This window comes from Plectropomus leopardus, chromosome 9 (assembly GCF_008729295.1).
Source record: "Plectropomus leopardus isolate mb chromosome 9, YSFRI_Pleo_2.0, whole genome shotgun sequence".
Lineage (NCBI taxonomy): Eukaryota > Metazoa > Chordata > Actinopteri > Perciformes > Serranidae > Plectropomus > Plectropomus leopardus.
In genome coordinates this window covers 20,519,476-20,537,864 of record NC_056471.1, presented here as the reverse complement: position 1 = coordinate 20,537,864, position 18,389 = coordinate 20,519,476, and the positions used below count along the sequence as shown (strand labels likewise).

At 37.4% G+C, this 18,389-nt stretch overlaps 2 protein-coding genes across 3 annotated transcripts; one reads left to right on the top strand and one right to left on the bottom strand.

The window, feature by feature from the left end:
• The first annotated feature begins 672 nt into the window (after positions 1-672).
• On the top strand, positions 673-9,756 carry stx5a (syntaxin 5A). 2 transcript variants are annotated; one of them, XM_042493369.1, is made up of 12 exons: positions 673-757; positions 1,237-1,469; positions 3,157-3,227; positions 3,651-3,706; positions 3,822-3,892; positions 4,030-4,146; positions 4,677-4,733; positions 4,848-4,929; positions 6,204-6,290; positions 6,437-6,540; positions 6,772-6,893; positions 8,432-9,756. In XM_042493369.1, the coding sequence occupies exons 2-12, from the start codon at positions 1,407-1,409 to the stop codon at positions 8,589-8,591; spliced, it is 990 nt and encodes a 329-aa protein (XP_042349303.1). In that variant the 5' UTR covers positions 673-757; positions 1,237-1,406; the 3' UTR covers positions 8,592-9,756. The 2 variants fall into 2 exon arrangements, with proteins under 2 accessions (XP_042349303.1, XP_042349304.1); XM_042493370.1 differs by lacking the exon at positions 6,204-6,290.
• A 1,776-nt stretch (positions 9,757-11,532) lies between these two features.
• Positions 11,533-13,862, bottom strand: zgc:162144 (RD3 domain-containing protein). Its single transcript, XM_042492807.1, has 2 exons — positions 13,555-13,862; positions 11,533-12,111 (listed from the first exon to the last, which is right to left on the bottom strand). Exons 1-2 carry the CDS (start codon positions 13,860-13,862, stop codon positions 11,739-11,741), a joined length of 681 nt encoding a protein of 226 aa, XP_042348741.1. The 3' UTR covers positions 11,533-11,738.
• Between the last annotated feature and the right edge of the window lie 4,527 nt (positions 13,863-18,389).

Genomic DNA, 18,389 nt, shown 5'->3' with positions numbered 1-18,389 from the left:
AGCAGCAACACAACCAAGCAACCAGAGGAAATTTTCATAGTAGCTGGTGATTTTAATCAACTCATCCTTCAACTCCAATGATGCAGCAGGATCAAGGACAATTTTTAATTTTTTTTTTTAACCTATGTTAATACATCTGCCTTGTAACTCGTACCTTGTATGTTTAGTGTATAAACCAAAACCAAGGCAAATTACTTGTAGGCTTAAGTTAAAACCTTATTGCAAATATTAATGTAGCATTGTTGATATTTGATTTTGGATACCCTATGTGGGATCATACATATGTTTTATTAATTAGAGTATAGGTTTAAATTAGTAAGAAAGCTGGTTAGTTCAAATTCAATGATGTATGGAGAAGGGGTTGGATTAAATAAATGTATACGTCTCACTCCTTTTCGAATATGTAAACCAAGTCATCGTGTGTTTGACCATTTGTTTTGCTTCGTGTTTTCATTGTCTGTAAATATTACTTTTTCTGCTTTCTGCTTGTTTGCATGATTTTTTTTTTTTTACATGTTCTAAATAAATGAAAATCAAATACATGGCAATAAATCATTTTCTAGTTTCTGATTAAACAAGCGGTGTGGCGCGCCCTGGCGGTCACGCGCTATACCTGCAGGGGATTTTTTCGCCTCGCTAAAGTAGACGTGGCAGTGACGTCAGTGCCGGAAACGACCCGGATCGGAACTTTAACTCGCTGATTAGTTTCTACCAGAAACATCGAGGGCTCCCGAAATATGATGTAATATCGATTTAAGTAAGTTGGAACCGATCGATTTGTGTTGTTAAAATAAGATTGAAGCTCACATTTTTAGTTTAGGTCGAATTATACCGAGGTAAAGCCGGAGGGACCGTTTGTACAGCCCGCGTAGCTTCTGAAGCTAACGTTAGCCTGGTTAGCCGGTGAGGCCGTGATCAGCTGTGTGTCGTGATGGGCGGCCTGTAGCTTCACACCGAGAGCCGCTCCACAGTATCACTTTTACTTTTATTAAGCTCTATTGTCGCTTTATTTGTGAGTTTTGGCTTTCTTTTGGTCATTTATTGTCGGGTTGTTTTGATTTAGTCGGTCTCTTAGTCGTGTTGTTTGTGTCAGAGAGCCGTGCTGCTAGCTAACGGTACCGGCTGGCTTTTTTACTAACGTTACCTAACCGTAAATCGTGTTTATTTATCAGTTAAATATAAAGCTGTAGCCTGTGAGTTTGATGGTTTTGACACGTTTTATTCTCGGTACCGCAGACATGTGTGTACATAGGTTTATGAAAGATACCCCACCTTGGCTGTGAGTTTGTCCGCACACCGGGAGGTCTACATATTTACCGATCACACCGAGCACCCAGGATCAGGACCCGGCAGTCCCAGGTGGTTTGTGGTCTACAGCGGGCTGGTGAGCCTCTACCGGCGGCAGGATGACGTGCCGTGACCGGACACTCGAGTTCCAGTCAGCCTGTAAATCTCTCCAGGGCAGACCGGTATGTTGGCACATCACAGCCCAATTATAACGGGATCAGTTTATCAGATATTTGCCCAAACTGTATTATAATATAAATACACGGATGTGTTTTCACAGTTTTTTTCTCCTTTATTATTATGTCTTGGACAGCAGTTATTTCTACAGAACATACATTAAGATGGTCACAGCTTAATTTCTCCTGCTGTTCAGATTTTCCAAAATTTAATGACTTTGCACAATGTGGGAGAGATAAGGTGTACACATTACAGCTCTGTAAAATACAATACTTTGCAAAAGTCGTAGGCCATCTTAAATTTGTTATTTTAGCAAGGTTATAATGATCATATATATTTATTTCTCAGTAATCTTTTTTACTAAAATACAACCAGAAAATACAGGAGAAAAGCGTACAGTGTTAAAAACGCAAATTCAGAGGGGTTCAGTTGCGAGTATTTGGTCGACCTCCCTTTCCACTCGGCATCTCTTGAACTGTTTTGGGTTCATCATGAGATATACAATACCAATTTTCTTGTTTACCAGAAGATTTTTTAAGAAAACTTCAAGATAATTTGCCCAACAAAGATCCAGAGATCTCACTTTTTTTGTGTTTTAAGGCATTGCACATCTTCTCTGTATTCTTTGTAAGTATCTTAATAGATAGTCTGAAATAAACAAATATATATATCCTCAGTGCAACTTTGCTAAAACAACAAATCTGTAGTGGTGAAAGACTTTTGCACAGTACTGTATGTCAGAAAGAGACTTTAGGATAAAAAATGAATAGCAGTCAGAATGATTTTTTTTTTTTTTTTTTTGAAGCACAGACGAATTTGTTACTTTTGGTTTCTTGTTTACTTCTTTCTGCATTTAGTTTTGGTTTCACATAGGCAGGGAACTGCAATTGCATGATTAGTGATATTTGAAGGCAAAAAATGCATGCAGAAAAAAATACAAGAATTGCCTTTATTTGTACAGTTTGAGTCAAGTAAACTTAAAATTGTGTTTTTTTTTTGTCTTCCCTCAGCAACTGGCACCAAAACATTATTTTTAATGTAAAAAAATAACAATCAGCAACCAGGATGACTGCAGATCCTTAAACAATCTTAAAAGTTTTAAATTTAATGAAAAATATTAGGTGTTAAAAGTCATTAAATAGTCTTAAATTTGCATTTGTAATGCCTTAATTGTCACAATTTTTAAAAATCTAATTTTATTTTCCATTTAAACATTTCTTTCAGTCAAAAAGAGTCAAGCTCTTTAAAAAAGAGCTACAAGAGTCTGATAAATGAAGAAAATTATGTCACTTTACTGTAATGTAGCCTTAAACCAGGAAAGCACAAGACTTACAGTATAACATCCATACTCCAACACAATATCTAGGCTCATGTAATGATATGTTTATAATATCAATATATTGCTCAGCCTTACTCTCAGATGTCAACATTGGTATCAGCCTCTCTGTCCGATAGACAATAACAAGCTACCTGTGCTCATAATTACAAAATAAAAAATATAGATTTTTGCTTGACGGAAGGAAGCTTGTGATCAGGAAATATTTTGAATTTTAAATCAATAATTGACTCCAATGCTCAACAAATCAACAATACTGAAATCAATGATGACGTCCCCTGAATGTGAAGAAGTTCTATAGTCACATTTTCAAAGTGTTTATCTCATACTCTCGACTTTTCCACCTCTTCTGGCAGAATGGAGTTCAGCCCAGTAAACCAACTCTCAGCGCCCTCAGGCAGCGCAGTGACTTTACAGTTATGGCCAAGTAAGTTCCTCAAAGTTTGTTTTGTCATGTGTTTCTTAAACATTTGCTCAGTGTACTCTTTTATGTTGGTTTTGGGGGTTGCATTATTTGTATTCACACAGTATTATTCTCCTCATCCTTTTTGCATGTAAAATGCATCTTTATCACACTTTTGTACCTAAAAAAAGAGAAATTGTGTTCATTTTCTTACCATAAGTAAAATGAAAAGGTTCATATGAATTTTAAGTGGCGACATTAGTCCACATCATAACTGGCCTGACAGAATAAAAAAGACTGCAAGCAGGGAGACACAGAGAAAAAAGATAAATTGATGTAATCAAACTCCCAGTAAGAATGCAAATGAGTGTAATTTACAAAATGTTTGAGTACTCATTTAGTATGTGCATGACAAAGAAAGCTAATTTTGTATTTGTTTCCTTGCAGGAGAATTGGAAAAGACTTGAGCAATACATTTGCCAAATTGGAAAAGCTCACTATTTGTAAGTGTAGCTTTAATGTCATTTTAACCTAATTTAAAATCTTCTGCAAACCTTGTGTTTGTGTGTCACATAATTCAAAATGCTGATTCTTTGTGCTGTCCTTTTGATGTTTTAGTGGCAAAAAGAAAATCTTTATTCGACGACAAGGCGGTGGAGATCGAGGAGCTAACGTACATCATTAAACAAGTGAGTTAGAATGTTAACATCCCACCAAATGTGATTTTCCAAACGTAATTTATGAAATGAGCAGCTGTCTACGATCCTCTGCTATCTTGCTAAATTATACACCCTGTTTTCAAACTCTGCTTTGTTTATGTTTTTAGGACATCAACAGTCTAAACAAACAGATAGCACAGCTGCAGGACTTGGTGAGGTCCCGCGGAGCTCCGGGTGGCCGACACATCCAGTCCCACTCCAACACTATCGTGGTGTCACTACAGGTATGTTCATTAAAGTCTAATTGTTTTTTAAATTTTTTTTATACTTTTTTTTATATTCATTAAGATCTAATTGATGCTATATTGTGTATGTGCATTAGGCCCCATGATACAATATTACCACATTACTTAAATCACAATACAATATTGCAATTTTAAACATTTTGTCAAATGCTTAGTATTCTGATAACATATATTGTGATTTAATACCCTTTTCAACTGTAAATTATGTCGCCAAAGGACACATTTTTCAACATCCATTTTATCCTATAGAATAAGGTTTTGGAGACATAGTGTCTCTCTTCACTCATTTTTATTGCAGAAAATTGAATTTAGTGGACTGAAAAAGAAATTGACCACAGCTGCAATTGATGCAAGTGTTAATCTGCACACACATCTGTGGTTTTGTATCTCCTGTATAACGGCATCAAAAAAATGTAGAATTGTTTTTCCCACATTGGCACTAACAAATGTGCACAGCTGAATTCAGCTTCATTTTATTTAACATCGCTGTATTTTTTTGTCATCCACAGTCCAAACTGGCTTCAATGTCCAATGACTTTAAATCAGTCCTAGAAGTCAGAACGGAGGTAAGAAGCATTGATTTTTATCGTTCAAAGGCAGGAAATACTAAAAATGTTTTGAATCAGGTTTCATCTCAGTCGTGTTCACCTCCTCCATCATTTTTTTTATGTTTTCTGCAGAACCTGAAGCAGCAGCGCAGCAGGAGAGAGCAGTTCTCCCAGCCCCCTGTCTCTTCTTCTCCTTTAATGGCCAACAACTTCAGTAAGTTTATCCTTGTCTTCGCTTCACACTCACTGTGATTTTTGCACGGGTCTGGCATTAAAATAAATGGAACCAGCAAGTAAAGGCAGCATGCTGTTGTAGCTTCATGAGGGCGTGTTCACTCTACACTGATTATTGTGTGTGGGAAAAGTTTTGCCTGAGACACATTTTGTGCTGATGAAACACTTCATGCAGTTTTAACTTTGTCACCACCAACAAGCAGCAGGATTTCAAACAAAAAAATAATCTCTTGTTGTAGTTAAGACATTGGTTTAAAAGTTAAAAATTCCCCTACATAACATTTTGGTTTTGTTCTGTTTTCACACTTATTTTTATAAACTTATCAGCAGTACAAATCATATCCTGGTCATCAGCGTTCCTCTAAAAATGTTTTCAAATGTTAGAAGTCAGTTGTTACCTAAAACATTTCCTGCTCTTCATGTTTTCATCCAACATGAAAATTGTGCCGGTAGTTTTGGAAAGTGTATTAGAGTGAACACACCTTTATTGTGTAATTCTTTTGGCTTTGAGTCAATATTCGACATGTCTGGCTCCTGCTAAGTTTACCATTTTTGCTCAACGAATGGCTAAAAGTTTTCCTCTAATTAATAAGAGTTAAGATGCCCCCTGTGGGGGCATTTACACTGCCAGTAAAATGTTTATGAACAGCCGATATTTCAGCCTTTTTGGTAAAACCTCAAACATTGTGCTCACTGTTGATATCCTACAATAAAATATAGGTGACAAACTGATTTGTGAATTACAAATGTAACTGGAAATAACCTATATCTAACTGAAAGTGAAATATTATCGCTGTAATTAGGCCCCTGTAGCAGACAGCATAAGAGTAAAACTGACTAGAGGTAACTGGTTGATCTGTCCAGAGTGTCTGCCTTTAATAACGGACAGACTACTATAATGAAATATATTGATCGAAGTGCTTAACAGAAACAGTATGTGAAAAGAAAGTTTTACATCTTTTGAACACTCGTGGAGGTAAATTTGCTCACAGTAAAGTAAAGATGAGCTCAATTACAAAAAATATATCTTTGTCATAAAGTTCTTCAGGCACCTGTTAAGATTTTCTGATTTTAGGTTTTTTTCATTGAGCCAGTTGGTTGAAATTGAGCCACAAATGTCGCAGGTGTACAGAAACGTTTGACTGGCAGTGTACTTTTCGATCAGCTGTTGTGATAGCGAACTGCTCGAAGTCCTTGTGAATGATTATTACTGTATTTGGTCGTCTATAATGCAAAAATTAAAAAATATTTTAGGGAGCCGAAAAAAAGGGGCCCAGGAGCCGCATGCAGCTCGCGAGCCGCGCAATGGTTACCAGGGCAATACAACCTCAAATTTAAAAGGTATTTCCCTGGAACGTTTGACTCTCCCAGCGGGTATAACCAGCTACTGTATGTGCCCGCTGTTCTTTCTGTTCTCTACCATTGAGGATCTCTGTCTGAGCTCATTGAACGTGTGTGTGTGTGTTTTGCTTTTTGTCTCCCCTCAGAGAGCTCGGTCCTGATGCAGGATGAGTCCAGGAGTATGGGGGATGTAGCCATCGATATGGACTCTCAAACCAATCCTTTGCAACTCCAGCTTATTGATGAGCAGGTAGACTGCTGGTGTATATTTGTCAAAGTCAGGCAGGTGGAGAGGAATGTGTGCTTCTAGTTAATTAGCAAAAAAAAGAAAAAAACCAGTTATTGTTCATTTTTTAATGAGCTGTAGTGTTTTTTGCCACTGTAACTTGGTAGAAATATCAGACTAACATCTGATCACAAACTTTGCATTCATGAGCTCGAATATGGCGCTTATTAACCCTTGCTGTCTGTGCGATTACAGGACTCATACATCCAGAGCCGTGCAGACACCATGCAGAACATCGAGAGCACCATCGTGGAACTGGGCTCTATATTCCAGCAGCTTGCACACATGGTCAAGGAGCAAGAGGAGACCATCCAGAGGTAAGATGGAGAAAAAAACAGAAGGAGTGAAAAGGAAAGAGATCTCTCAGAAACAAAGGACATGAGGGGATCTTTGTCAGGAATAGACATTTTGGGAAACATGGCAGTTTGCCATTTCAGGGCACTGTTCAGGACGACTAAAGCCCCTTTGCCATTGTACCAAAAAAAACACCAACACTTTCTAACATCTAACTCTTTTCTTTAATGTTACAGTCAGCATTCATTCCCGGGACAAATTACTCTACAGGAGTCATGGGTGTTTATTGGCCCAAGCTCCAATCAGCTTCCATCGACATTGATGGAATTATTCATTTAATTTTTTTTTAAAATTTAACCCCAATGCCAGTGTAATGCCGCCAGAAAATACCATCTGTCTCCACTCAAGCAGTGCTTGAACAGTGTTCCAAGTTACTCTGCACTGAGTTGCAGAGAGACACTTAATAAGACATTTTTAAATAGGAGTAACCACCGCAACATCTTCACTGGCCTCCTTGCTGCCTTGTAGTGTTTTCAGCCCGTCTGTGATGTTGAACTTGACTCACCAGTTAAAACAACACAAACATACACAAAAAGACATACTTGTTTCCTGCAGAGCCGTGTACACAGCTCTGGTCAACTGGCAATGGGAAAGTGGGAGTCTTATTGCCTATTTATATCAGTTTTTCCAGTATTTAAAAAAAAAAGTGTGTGTACAGACACTAATTTTGGTGAAAAAAGGATACAAGGGCCCAGACACACCAAACTGACATCAGAGATCCAGCGATGACGAAAGGACGTGCTGTGTCACCTCATGTCGATGTGTCTCGGCAAAAAGTTGTAGGTGAACACACCAAACTACAAGCGTACGCTCTGTGCCACATTGGTGTGATGTCATTCACCATATTAAATCGGCGGGATGAAGCAGACAAGGGTCGACGAGGGCCAACGGTGTGGGACACACTGCAGCGATGAGGGCTGAGCGTCAGATTGGTATTTCGTGGCCTTAAGAGATTCCATGTCTTCTTCCTCCCAGAGAGTTAGACGAGAACATTGATTTCACTCTCATGTCTTTACTGTAAATATGAAGATACAAACAGGCTAGATTAGAGGAGCACAAAGATTGGAAACAGGAAAACCGCTAACCTGGCTCTGTCCACAAATCTTTCTAGAGCTCATTACTCAACACGTCTTAAATAGTTTGTTTCATACCAGTAATACGCTGGCTGTAGCTCCCAGTTTACCACGACATAACAGGGGATCAACCTGCTCTGCATGCAAGCAAACTAACATGTTTCACACAGTAAAGCTATTCTTTTAATAAACAAGCAACGGGGATTAGATAACTGGAATCAAAGAAAGAAATGCTGCTAGAATATTCATGCAGAATTTGGGATGCTAAAATACTAAACTAAGGAAAATATTGGAATATGAAAATACTGAACTACACATAACTTGAAAGTTACCTTCAGAACTGACTGATTTAAAGACTGATTACAGGCAGCATCATCTGTATCTGTTTTAAAAAGTCTTGTCTCACTGAATTCGTGTTTTTCCTCCAGGATTGACGCTAACGTGGAGGACACCCAGCTGAATGTTGAGGCCGCCCACACAGAGATCCTCAAATACTTCCAGTCGGTCTCCTCCAACCGCTGGCTGATGATCAAGATCTTTCTCGTCCTCGTTGTCTTCTTCATCATCTTTGTTGTCTTCTTCGCTTAAAGAAAAGAGGAGGGCAGAAGCACATCGAATGAGGTGAAGTAAAGTAAGCTAAAACTGAACTGAGACGACACGTCCAGTGAGGTATTTGAAGGACGGACTTCTCTATCAGAGGGACACTTTGACGGAGGCTTGGGAGCTGCGCAGATTAATAAAGACTTTTCCATTCATACAGACTTTCCAGTTGTTCCCAAGCCACAGACTCCTGATCTTAATTCTACAATTCAGTGAAGAATGAAGATGTCGAACTCTGTCCAAATGAAAGAATAAATTATCTAAAATCCCAACTTTGTATAGAAAGCGAGCAAAAAACTGCTCGATATTGTACTTTGACCAATTATACATAAACATTTAATCAAAATGGCTATAATTTAATGGTTTGATTCTGCAAACTGTCTTTTTAATTTTCTTCTTTACCCCATGTCTGACATTATTGTTATTATTTCAAAGCCAAACAACAGAACTGGAGTTTATTCTCAGATAATTTTGCTTGATAGTTTACTTGCATTTTTGAAGAGCATGACTGTTTCCCTTGTTTATCAACAATTCTTCACTTTTTTTTTTTTTTTTTATTCTGTCATATTGTGTTACGCTTTCAAAGTTTATTTGCCAAATGGGTACTCAAACAGAACTGTGACAGTGTGAAGATACTCACTGTGGTCCAGCATTTTGTGTCCTGCAGGCACAAGAAGTTTCAGACAGTTGAAGGGACTTTTGCTGGTGCAATTTAGACACAAATTGTGACGAAAAGTTATACAAAATTACTGTTTGAAATGAAACTGTTTGGTTGCCAGCCATTAGGTTTGAATGGTTAAATAAGTGTAAACCTTGCACATTCAGTGGTGCAGAGAGACTTCAGTACGAGCTAAGAATCTGAATATGATTCCAGTAACATGATATCAGTGCTTATGAAGGGGTTAAACTGGTTGTGAACCCATGACGCAATCAGCCAGATTCCCTGAAGTGTCTGGTTGGACGTCACTGTTGTAGTTTCTCCCTCTCATAATCTAACGGATGCTTTTTAAGAAGAAAAGAAACCACCGTTCTTCTATATTTTTCCCTGTCTGTTCTTTTTTAGCCAAATGCCTTGACTTCAGTGTATAAAGTGCAAATAGTGATAATGATATAAGAAAGTGCATATTAATAAAATGATAATGGGGTGCTGGCATTCATGGATGAGATTTTATTTGGATAAGAGGATTAGTAAGCAGTGATATAATTAGCTGTGCTGGGAGGCTAAGACTAGCTAACAGAGAAGTGCTGAGCAGCTTTATGAGACATGTTCAACATATTTACAGCAGAAAGATGTGTGTGAGTTTATGTATATATATTTATTTACAGGTCCCAGACATACATATTAACAAACACATTCCTGGCCACAACTAGAAGGGCACTCAAAGAGCGCAGACTTCCGCCAAGACCAAATGACCTGCCTCGCAATGTTGATGAAAGTGAAAAATTATTAGTGTGTCCGCACCAAAATTTAGAGAGTTCTATCTTTGCCCACTCTGCAGCCTTCAGGCAGTTTTTTTGTAATCCTGCTGACAAACTTCAATCGAAATATGTCCTTGTTTGTTTCATTCCTTTTGTAGAAAAGCATCACGGCTGGTAGAAAGGAAATGGGCACATTTATATTCAAATGTTTTAACAACTATATCTATACATAAACCAAAAACACCTCTGTGAAAAAAACAGTTTTAACGACATGTAAGTATGACAACATAATGTATTCATTTCCCTAAACACATATATTTACAATAATACAAAAAGATCACAGATTATTCTAGTTGATGATACACTATGAGAGCACCCGCTAACCGAGCAGGTGACCTGGAGCCAGTGTGACTGCTGAACGTGCAGATTTGAGCTGAACTTGCTGCCATCTAGTGCAAAAAACAGCTGCTCTGTCTCGTGTTTTTAAAGGGAAAGTTCATGACACATGTATGACTCATCAGGAGCTGATGTTCAGAGAGAACTTGCAGGAACTGTTTGTTTTTAAGATTTTACTGAACCGAATCTAACAACTTTTGGATGGATTTCCATGACATTTTGTACAGACAGACAATGTATCCTACTGAGGGTGGTGATCCTCTCACATTCGCTATATTGACATTACCATCAAACTGAGCTGTACTTTGTGTTCAGTGTTAATTTGCAAATGTTAGCACATGCTAAACTAAGAAAGTGAACATTAACATGTCAGTATGCTGACGTTAGCATTTAGCTCAAATCATCATTGTCTCTAAGGCCCAAACACACCAAACAAACATCAGAGGACTAACGGCAAAGAAAGCCGACTGTTGCATTGCCTCATGTTGCTTGTGTCTCAGCCGAAAAACTGCACATTAAAACAACAAATACTATGACCAACAACCAACCAGCATGGCTTGGTGTGTCAGGGCCTTTGTTTGTTGTCAACACAACTAAATTCTAATCACATGTTTCAGTCTTAACCCTTTGAAACTTAGACTGACATCAGTTTTCTTGTGCTGCGTTCAGACAGCTTGTACAAGCTATGTGACCCTTTGAAAAGTGACCAAATTGGTTTGAATTCTTTTGCAAACACAGGAAAAAAAGCAGTGACAAACTTTGCAAGGAATGTCCCACAAATAACGACAAGTTTTACCTAAAAATTGTTCTAAAAAAGAGGGGAGGATTATTATAAATTGTCCAAAAATCAGGAAAAAATGTCCATATTTTAAATCATGTTACAGAAAAAATATAATTAAATGTATTAAATAAAAATGTAAAAAAAAAAAAGAAAACTTGGTAACTGTCTCGTTTGCTTTTTGCTTTTTGTTTTTGCTTATTTTTAGGTAATTTTCTTGTAAGTTTTTAACTAATTTTTGGGCAATGTCTTATTAAGTAGCTTGACGTCTTCCCCCAGTGTTTTTGAAAGAATTTTTCATCATTAGACTTTTCCCTCCTTTTTAAAGAGGCCAAATGAGTAAAAACAAGAGAACTTATTGGTGTTTTTCAAATTTATTCTGTCCCATTTTCACTGAATTCTCCCTTCTTCCTCAACGTTCCCTGTTTTTTCTCTCCTTCCTTTATTTATGCTGTCTCATCTCTATTTTGTGCTCAGTTTCCCATATTCTCTTACTCCATAATTCCCCAGCCCCTCCAGGTGCTCCTCCTCTCCCTCCTCTCTCACCCCTGGGCGCTCTGCTCCATAGGGCTAATGTCCGGCATGCTCCTGCTCCTTCCCTTCCTGGCCCGGGCCTTGATGGCCTCCTCCTCCCCTTCTCCGTCCTCCTCCTCGTCGGACCAATCCACCTGCTGCTGCAGGTTCCCCCTGGAGCCTCGGATGCTGCTGCCTTTGAAGAACTGACCTGTGCGGAACTTGGTGCGGAAAGTAACAAAAGAGAGGCTTTTGCTGCGTTGCTGCTTCTCAAAGATGGGCTCCTGTGTTGGCATTTCTTCGTTTCCGTTCATCTCGTCCATGAACTCGTGTAGCACCGAGCGAAACAACCGGGGAACCTCATGAACATCCGGCTCCATCTGTGACACCAGCCTCCTGAATCTACAGGAGAGGAATACATGTGATTATCAGGACCAGCCTGATTCACAATAACATATTTCCAGAGTAATTTAATGACCAGGGATGCCATAGAGGGGGGAGAAGTAGGACTGATTACCCAGGGCCCCAATCGGAAAGGGGCCTTCAAAAAGACTGGCTTGAAAAGTTAGGTTTCAATTTTTTAATGCTAAAAATTTTGTGAGATAACTAATTAAAAATGGTTGAATAAATCTGTGTAAAGACTAAAGTGTTGTTGTTTTTTTTTTAAATAGTGAAAGCTCTCTAAGGACCCTCTCACCCCTCAAAGAAGTATTTCCCCAATATAAAGAGAGCCTCACATAAAAGTAGGCCGTAGTAGAAAGATGCAAATACTTTTGAAATTGATGCTACATGGTCAGGGAAAACAGAGAAAAAGGACGCTTTCGCTCAAGAGGTAGAAACCTACAACTACCAGAATGCAGTGCGCCTCATGTAATGTGGAGTGATTGTGTGAAATAATGGCGGCTGGATGAATCTTTTTTTTACAGTTAAACAGTAAGCCAAAACATGTTACGGTGAGAAATATGCAATTCAGTTACAGAATCTTGGTTTATATTTGATCAGCAGTATGTAGCTTTATTTACTTAATTTTGTGAAGTTGTTGCTACTTAAAAATGACCTTGTATTACCTTTTATAAATGTTAGCAATGTCTGTAAACCAAATTAGTCTGACTTAACTTGATCTTGACAAAGAGAATTTGGTCAATGTGAAGACTTTATTGTCCGTTTTCTCAGAATTTTGTCTTGCATCCTCAAGCTCCGAACAATCAACTGAATAGCATAAAACAATAAAAAACATATGTACGGTCGTCCTCCAGCAGTCATCAAAAAGACTATACAATAAGTGACCACATGCCCCTCCGACAAACACTGATATGTGAGAATCACATTCTCATCTTAGACGTCATAAAATGTTCTGAGTTCTGTTTCGTTAACATTTTTAAGAGAATACAAATATGATTGATTAGTTTGCAACCAGCAGAAAACAGAAATATAGCACAGACAATTTGGTTTACTGAAGCTGATTTAATCAAACTTGTCATTTTTAAGTTGTAGCAACTTCGCAAAATGTAGTAAATATAACAAAATTTTAAATAAACATAACACATAGATTAAGACTAATTGTTATATTTACTTTCAGGGTGATTGGTTTCCTAGATTTTTTTTAAAAGTATAATCATCTTGTCAGATTTTACAGTGAGTATCTTTCTTTTAGTCTCTTATAATATGTGTGGCTCTAAATCTCTTATTTCTCTGCATTTCTTTGCACATCTCTACCTCTCACTCTCAGTTTTAGTAACAGTTATCTCTCTCTTTTCTGCTAATTTGTATTTACATTAGTCTGTCTCTCTCTGTCTGTCCCTCTCTGTCTGTCTGTCTCTGTCTGTCTCTCTCTGTCTCTCCCACCTGACGATCAAAGGGCCACACTGTGCAGGAGGGATCTTGGCACACAGGTCCTGCAGCTCCAGCAGGTCGTTGGGTGTCAGCTCGTAGGGCTGTGGGGTCGGTGCGGTGGCCAACCAGCTGTAGTCAGCTGTGGAGGAGGAGCTGCGACGGCGGCGTCGACCCTCTGTTGCCCTTTCCAAACGGATGCGTTCAGTTCGCTTCACCATGGCCCCCAACTCCAACATCAGAGTATTGGTTACTAACTCCTCAGAGGTGCGCTGGCCGGGAACTTTGGGCTCAAGGGAGAAAACAGCAGACCAAGGAAACATCTGCGAAAGAAGGGAAGAATTAGTGGAGAATTATGGCAAAGAAATCTTTTGTAACTTGAGGTCCATTTTGGGGTTTTTAATTATTTTAGGTCGGAAACATTTGGAGATGATTAACCCTAAAAGACCTGATCAGATTTGTTTGATTTTTTTTTAAATCATGGGGAGAAGGCCACGAGCACATTAGCAAGAAATTAATAAAACAAATGCAATAAAATTAACTGAAAATAAGCAAGAAAACATAAAGAAATACAATATAAAAAATAAGAAACAAAACAAGAAAATGACCTTTAAAAATTCTGAAAAAACTATTTATTTTTTGTATTTTATTCAATTTTCTTCTGTGACATGATTGTAAATAGAAAATTATTATAATTATAAACATAGGTTTCTGGAAATTTCTCCCTATTTAAGAAAAAATATTTTTCTAGCAATCTGTCCCTCTTTTTAAAACAGTTTTTGGGGGTAATTTTCATACCACCTTTCACTTATTTCTTGCAATTTTACCTACTTGGTAATTTTCCCCCATGTTTTTGGAAAAATAAATTCCCAACAACTATTGGCTCAGGCTTCAAAAAGTCAAATAGCTTGTGAAAGGTGTCTGAACGCAGCACAGGTAAACTGATGTCAATCCAGGTCTCAAGGGATTAAATATAATTCAAAGAGTCAGTTTAAATGAATTAATCAAATCTTTTGGTTAATCAAAGCTACTGTCAATCTTTAGAGAATTTAAGCTCTCATATTCAGACAGAAACCTCTGACAAACTGTGAAACCTTCCTGCGAGATAAATCTTGTCAGTACGAGGTCTCTTAAAAAAAGGTATATATGTGCACAAACCATGTTTTTTTGAAGAACAATATCATCAGCTGTTATTCTCTTACTCTAAATGCTACTATGAGAGTTTAATTATTGTCTTACCGCCATGATACTGGGGTCACAAAGCTGCAGTGTTTTATTCTCAGACAGAAATCCACCTGTTGTCCTGTGAAGCTTCTGTTAGCAGCCAGACGAGCAGCAGGCCTCCATGGGCTCCTGACATTCAAAAAGGGATAAAACTCCTCAGACTCCAGCTGACGGCACACAGCGTCCTGACTGCCCTGCTACCTTTGACGGTCCTTGGCAGACAGGACATATACTTCTGTGAGGAGCCCGTGGACAGTGTGTGTGTGTGTGTGTGTGTGTGTGTGTGTGAGTTTGGGATTGAGAATAAATGTAATCCTGTATTAATAAAGAGCGAGTGACAAGAGGAGCTTACCCCACATGAGCATACACCTGGGTGAGGAGTATGAGTTTGTATGTGTGAGAGACAAAATTCAGCTACAGAGCTTGCATGGGATTGTTGCTTAACCCTTTAAAACCTGAGCAAATTGGCCCCAATTCTTTCAAAAACATGGGAAGAAGGCAATGAGAAATAGAAAAAGAAATGACAGCCTGGAAATGACCCAAAAATTTGCAAAGAAGATTACCTTAAATTTTTCAAATAAATGAATACATAAATAAATAAAATAAAACATTTTTTAAAAGTAAAAGATTACTTGGAAACGGTGCTTAACATTTTTTTGTAATTCTCTTTTTATTGGTTTATGTGATAATGCAAAAACATTCAAGTGAACATGAAGACCTTTCAATCATGTAAATAAATAAATAAGAAATTAAAAATTAAAAATATGAATAAATAAATTCATTAAAAAATCATAACAAATAAATAGGCAGGGGAAAAATACAAAAAGGGAGGGGTTAATCACATACATAAACACAATAAAATAAAATGAAAAAAAAAAAAAGTTATGTAGACAAGGATTTTGGACCAAAACTGACATAGAAAAATGGGTGGCTACTAGTTATATTACAAGGAGCTTAATTAATCCTAAACTAATTTTTCCTTCGACTTTTTTAAAATCTTTTTTTAGTGCTCATTGCTTCTTTTTTTCATTTTTTTAAAAAATGAAGAAGCAATAACCAATTTGCTCAGGGTTCAGAGGTTTAAATAAGTGTGAAAGGCATTCAAATGCAGCACAAGGAAAGTTATGTCACTTCAGGTTTCAAAGGATTCATTGTGACCACATTTCTTTTTAACGTGTTTCCCAGTTTTAAAACTATAAATTAAAGTTGGAAATAAGTTTTAAGCTCACACAATGTCTTGCTCAAAGGTACTTCCACACTGTCCAACAGAGACATTCCTCTGCAGTAATGAAAGCTTCTGGTTTTAAACTGTTAGGCTATTGCCATTACGCCCTGCACTGCCCTTGAAAATAACAGTGTAAGTCTAAAAATGGTCCTAGACAATAATCTGTCAGACATACCTGTAATTACCAGACACTTGTGGCCAACATTACATAACTACCCAGGTAATCTCTCCCTGTCACATATTTAAATTCACTCGTCTGTCTCACTGGCTAGCATGTGGTTTTGTTTGTAAGGTGACTGCAGGCTAGTTCCTGGGTTTCTGCACCACTCAGCACTGAGCCACCAAATCCCAGATTACATTCAAATCCAGAGCCTACCTGGAAGAATGAGCGACTATAATGACAAATATAATCTAATTACAGTTGCCTCCCACAGTAAATGCTGCTGTGACTAAACGGGAACTGTAAGAGATCGGCCAGTGTTTATCAATTAATTGAATGTATTTGATAATTAATAATACAACAAAAAAGCACAAGAGGTGCTACAATAATCAAGGATTAAAAATAACAACTTGATAAAGCCCAAAGGATTACTCTTACAAACAATACAGCATGCAAAATCAAAGCACCAGTTGAACACAAACAGCTGCACAGTTTAAAAATCATCTTTTCAACTTCGAAGATGCCCTCTGACGTGATGCAATGGGGTCAGGGTGTCCGGTATAGCATTACTGACAACCAATATATTTAAAAGTTAAAATTTTAATATCATGCTTATTATGCACAAATGATAATATTGTGTAAATAATCCAGCGACTCTTAAATCATTACAGTTTCTTTCTGCCTTTTTCTACCGCCCCCAGCACCATCTGGTTGCTTTTTATTATCCATGAAATGTAAAAGCTCTTCTTGTATGATTTTTTTTTTTACAGTAATGGTTATAGACTATCTCTTAACCTCCCTTCAAGCATATTCTAACTCCTAACTGATAAAAGAGAAAATACTGCACAATAAACAACATTAAAGATGAATTTTATTATGATATTATTTAAAAATAATATCATATACTGCCAAAACACTCTCTGTCACTAGCTCTTATATTTTTTGAATGTTGTATGATCAATAAAAGTTTGGTTATGCCCCCCAGATCTCAATGGGATCAAAACTGTATTTGGTAACAACAACTGATTTTGTCTTAATGGATGCAAATTTCAAAATTCTGTGTGAAAATTATGTTTGAATTTCTAACCTGGCAGTCAAAAAACAGCTATTGTTGGAAAGATGGACAGATTAATTTACCAGCTTGGCCCCTATAAAGAAAGACCTACTTTAAAGCATTTAACCCAAAATGACCATTTGTCCATCAATTAGTCGTAACCTTAAATTTGTGAAGGAAACTTTGTTTCTTTTGCATGCCACCATGAAAAATGGCACACGTGCTGATTTACCGATTGATAGGTAGGTTGGTGGTATTAAACATCCATTTACAACCTCCCAGGAAATTGTATCTTCAGTCATGCTTCCCAAACACATTTTTGCTTAAACTTTAGAATCTGAAACTGAACAGAAAGTGAATCTTAATTGTTTTCTTAGGAAAAAAATATGTTTTTTGAGAGTACTGATCATATTTCTGTATAAATTTCAGAACAAGTTCTATTTATTTATTTATTTATTTTAATGCAATGTCACACCTTATGCACCCGTTTAAACTTTTTATTTTACTTCCAGCATTTTTATGAATTTGTATGTTAAAAATTGTTATATTTGTCGGTAAATATGTATCAGTGTATCTATTTGTATTAACAGTTGTGGAATGTAATTAAATACATTAATGCAAGCGCAAACGGAATGATATATTATTAGATCCAGGGCTTTTTATTAGACCTATGCTTATTTTTGCAACATATCTAGCCTATATATTTAGATATTTAGGAATATAAAGCACCCAGGGCTTAAGCCACGGATGTACGGAGCCCCTCTGGTGACACTGGATGAAAAAAAAATAATGCGTGGCCAGGTATTACTATCTCGTGGCCACGAGATAATAACTTGTGGCCCCGAAATAGTTAATGTGTGGCCACCAGATAATAACTTGTGATCGATGACTTCTCCGAGATGAGCATATTCCTTGCGTTTAAGCCCATGCATTTTGAGCAGCCGAATTAAGTGTCTCTTGCTAAGAATTACTCCATGCCTTGCCGCAAGTGACTTAAGTATGTCATTGTAATTCATTCCTATATTAAAATAAAATGAAATTAAATCAAACTTGTCCATGATAAAAGCAACAGTCTGCATGGGATGACTACAATAACTATCTGGTGGCCCCCGCGTTACTATCTCGTGGCCACGCATGAACTATCTCGTGACCGCGCATTATTTTTTTTTCCATCTAATGTCAGCAGA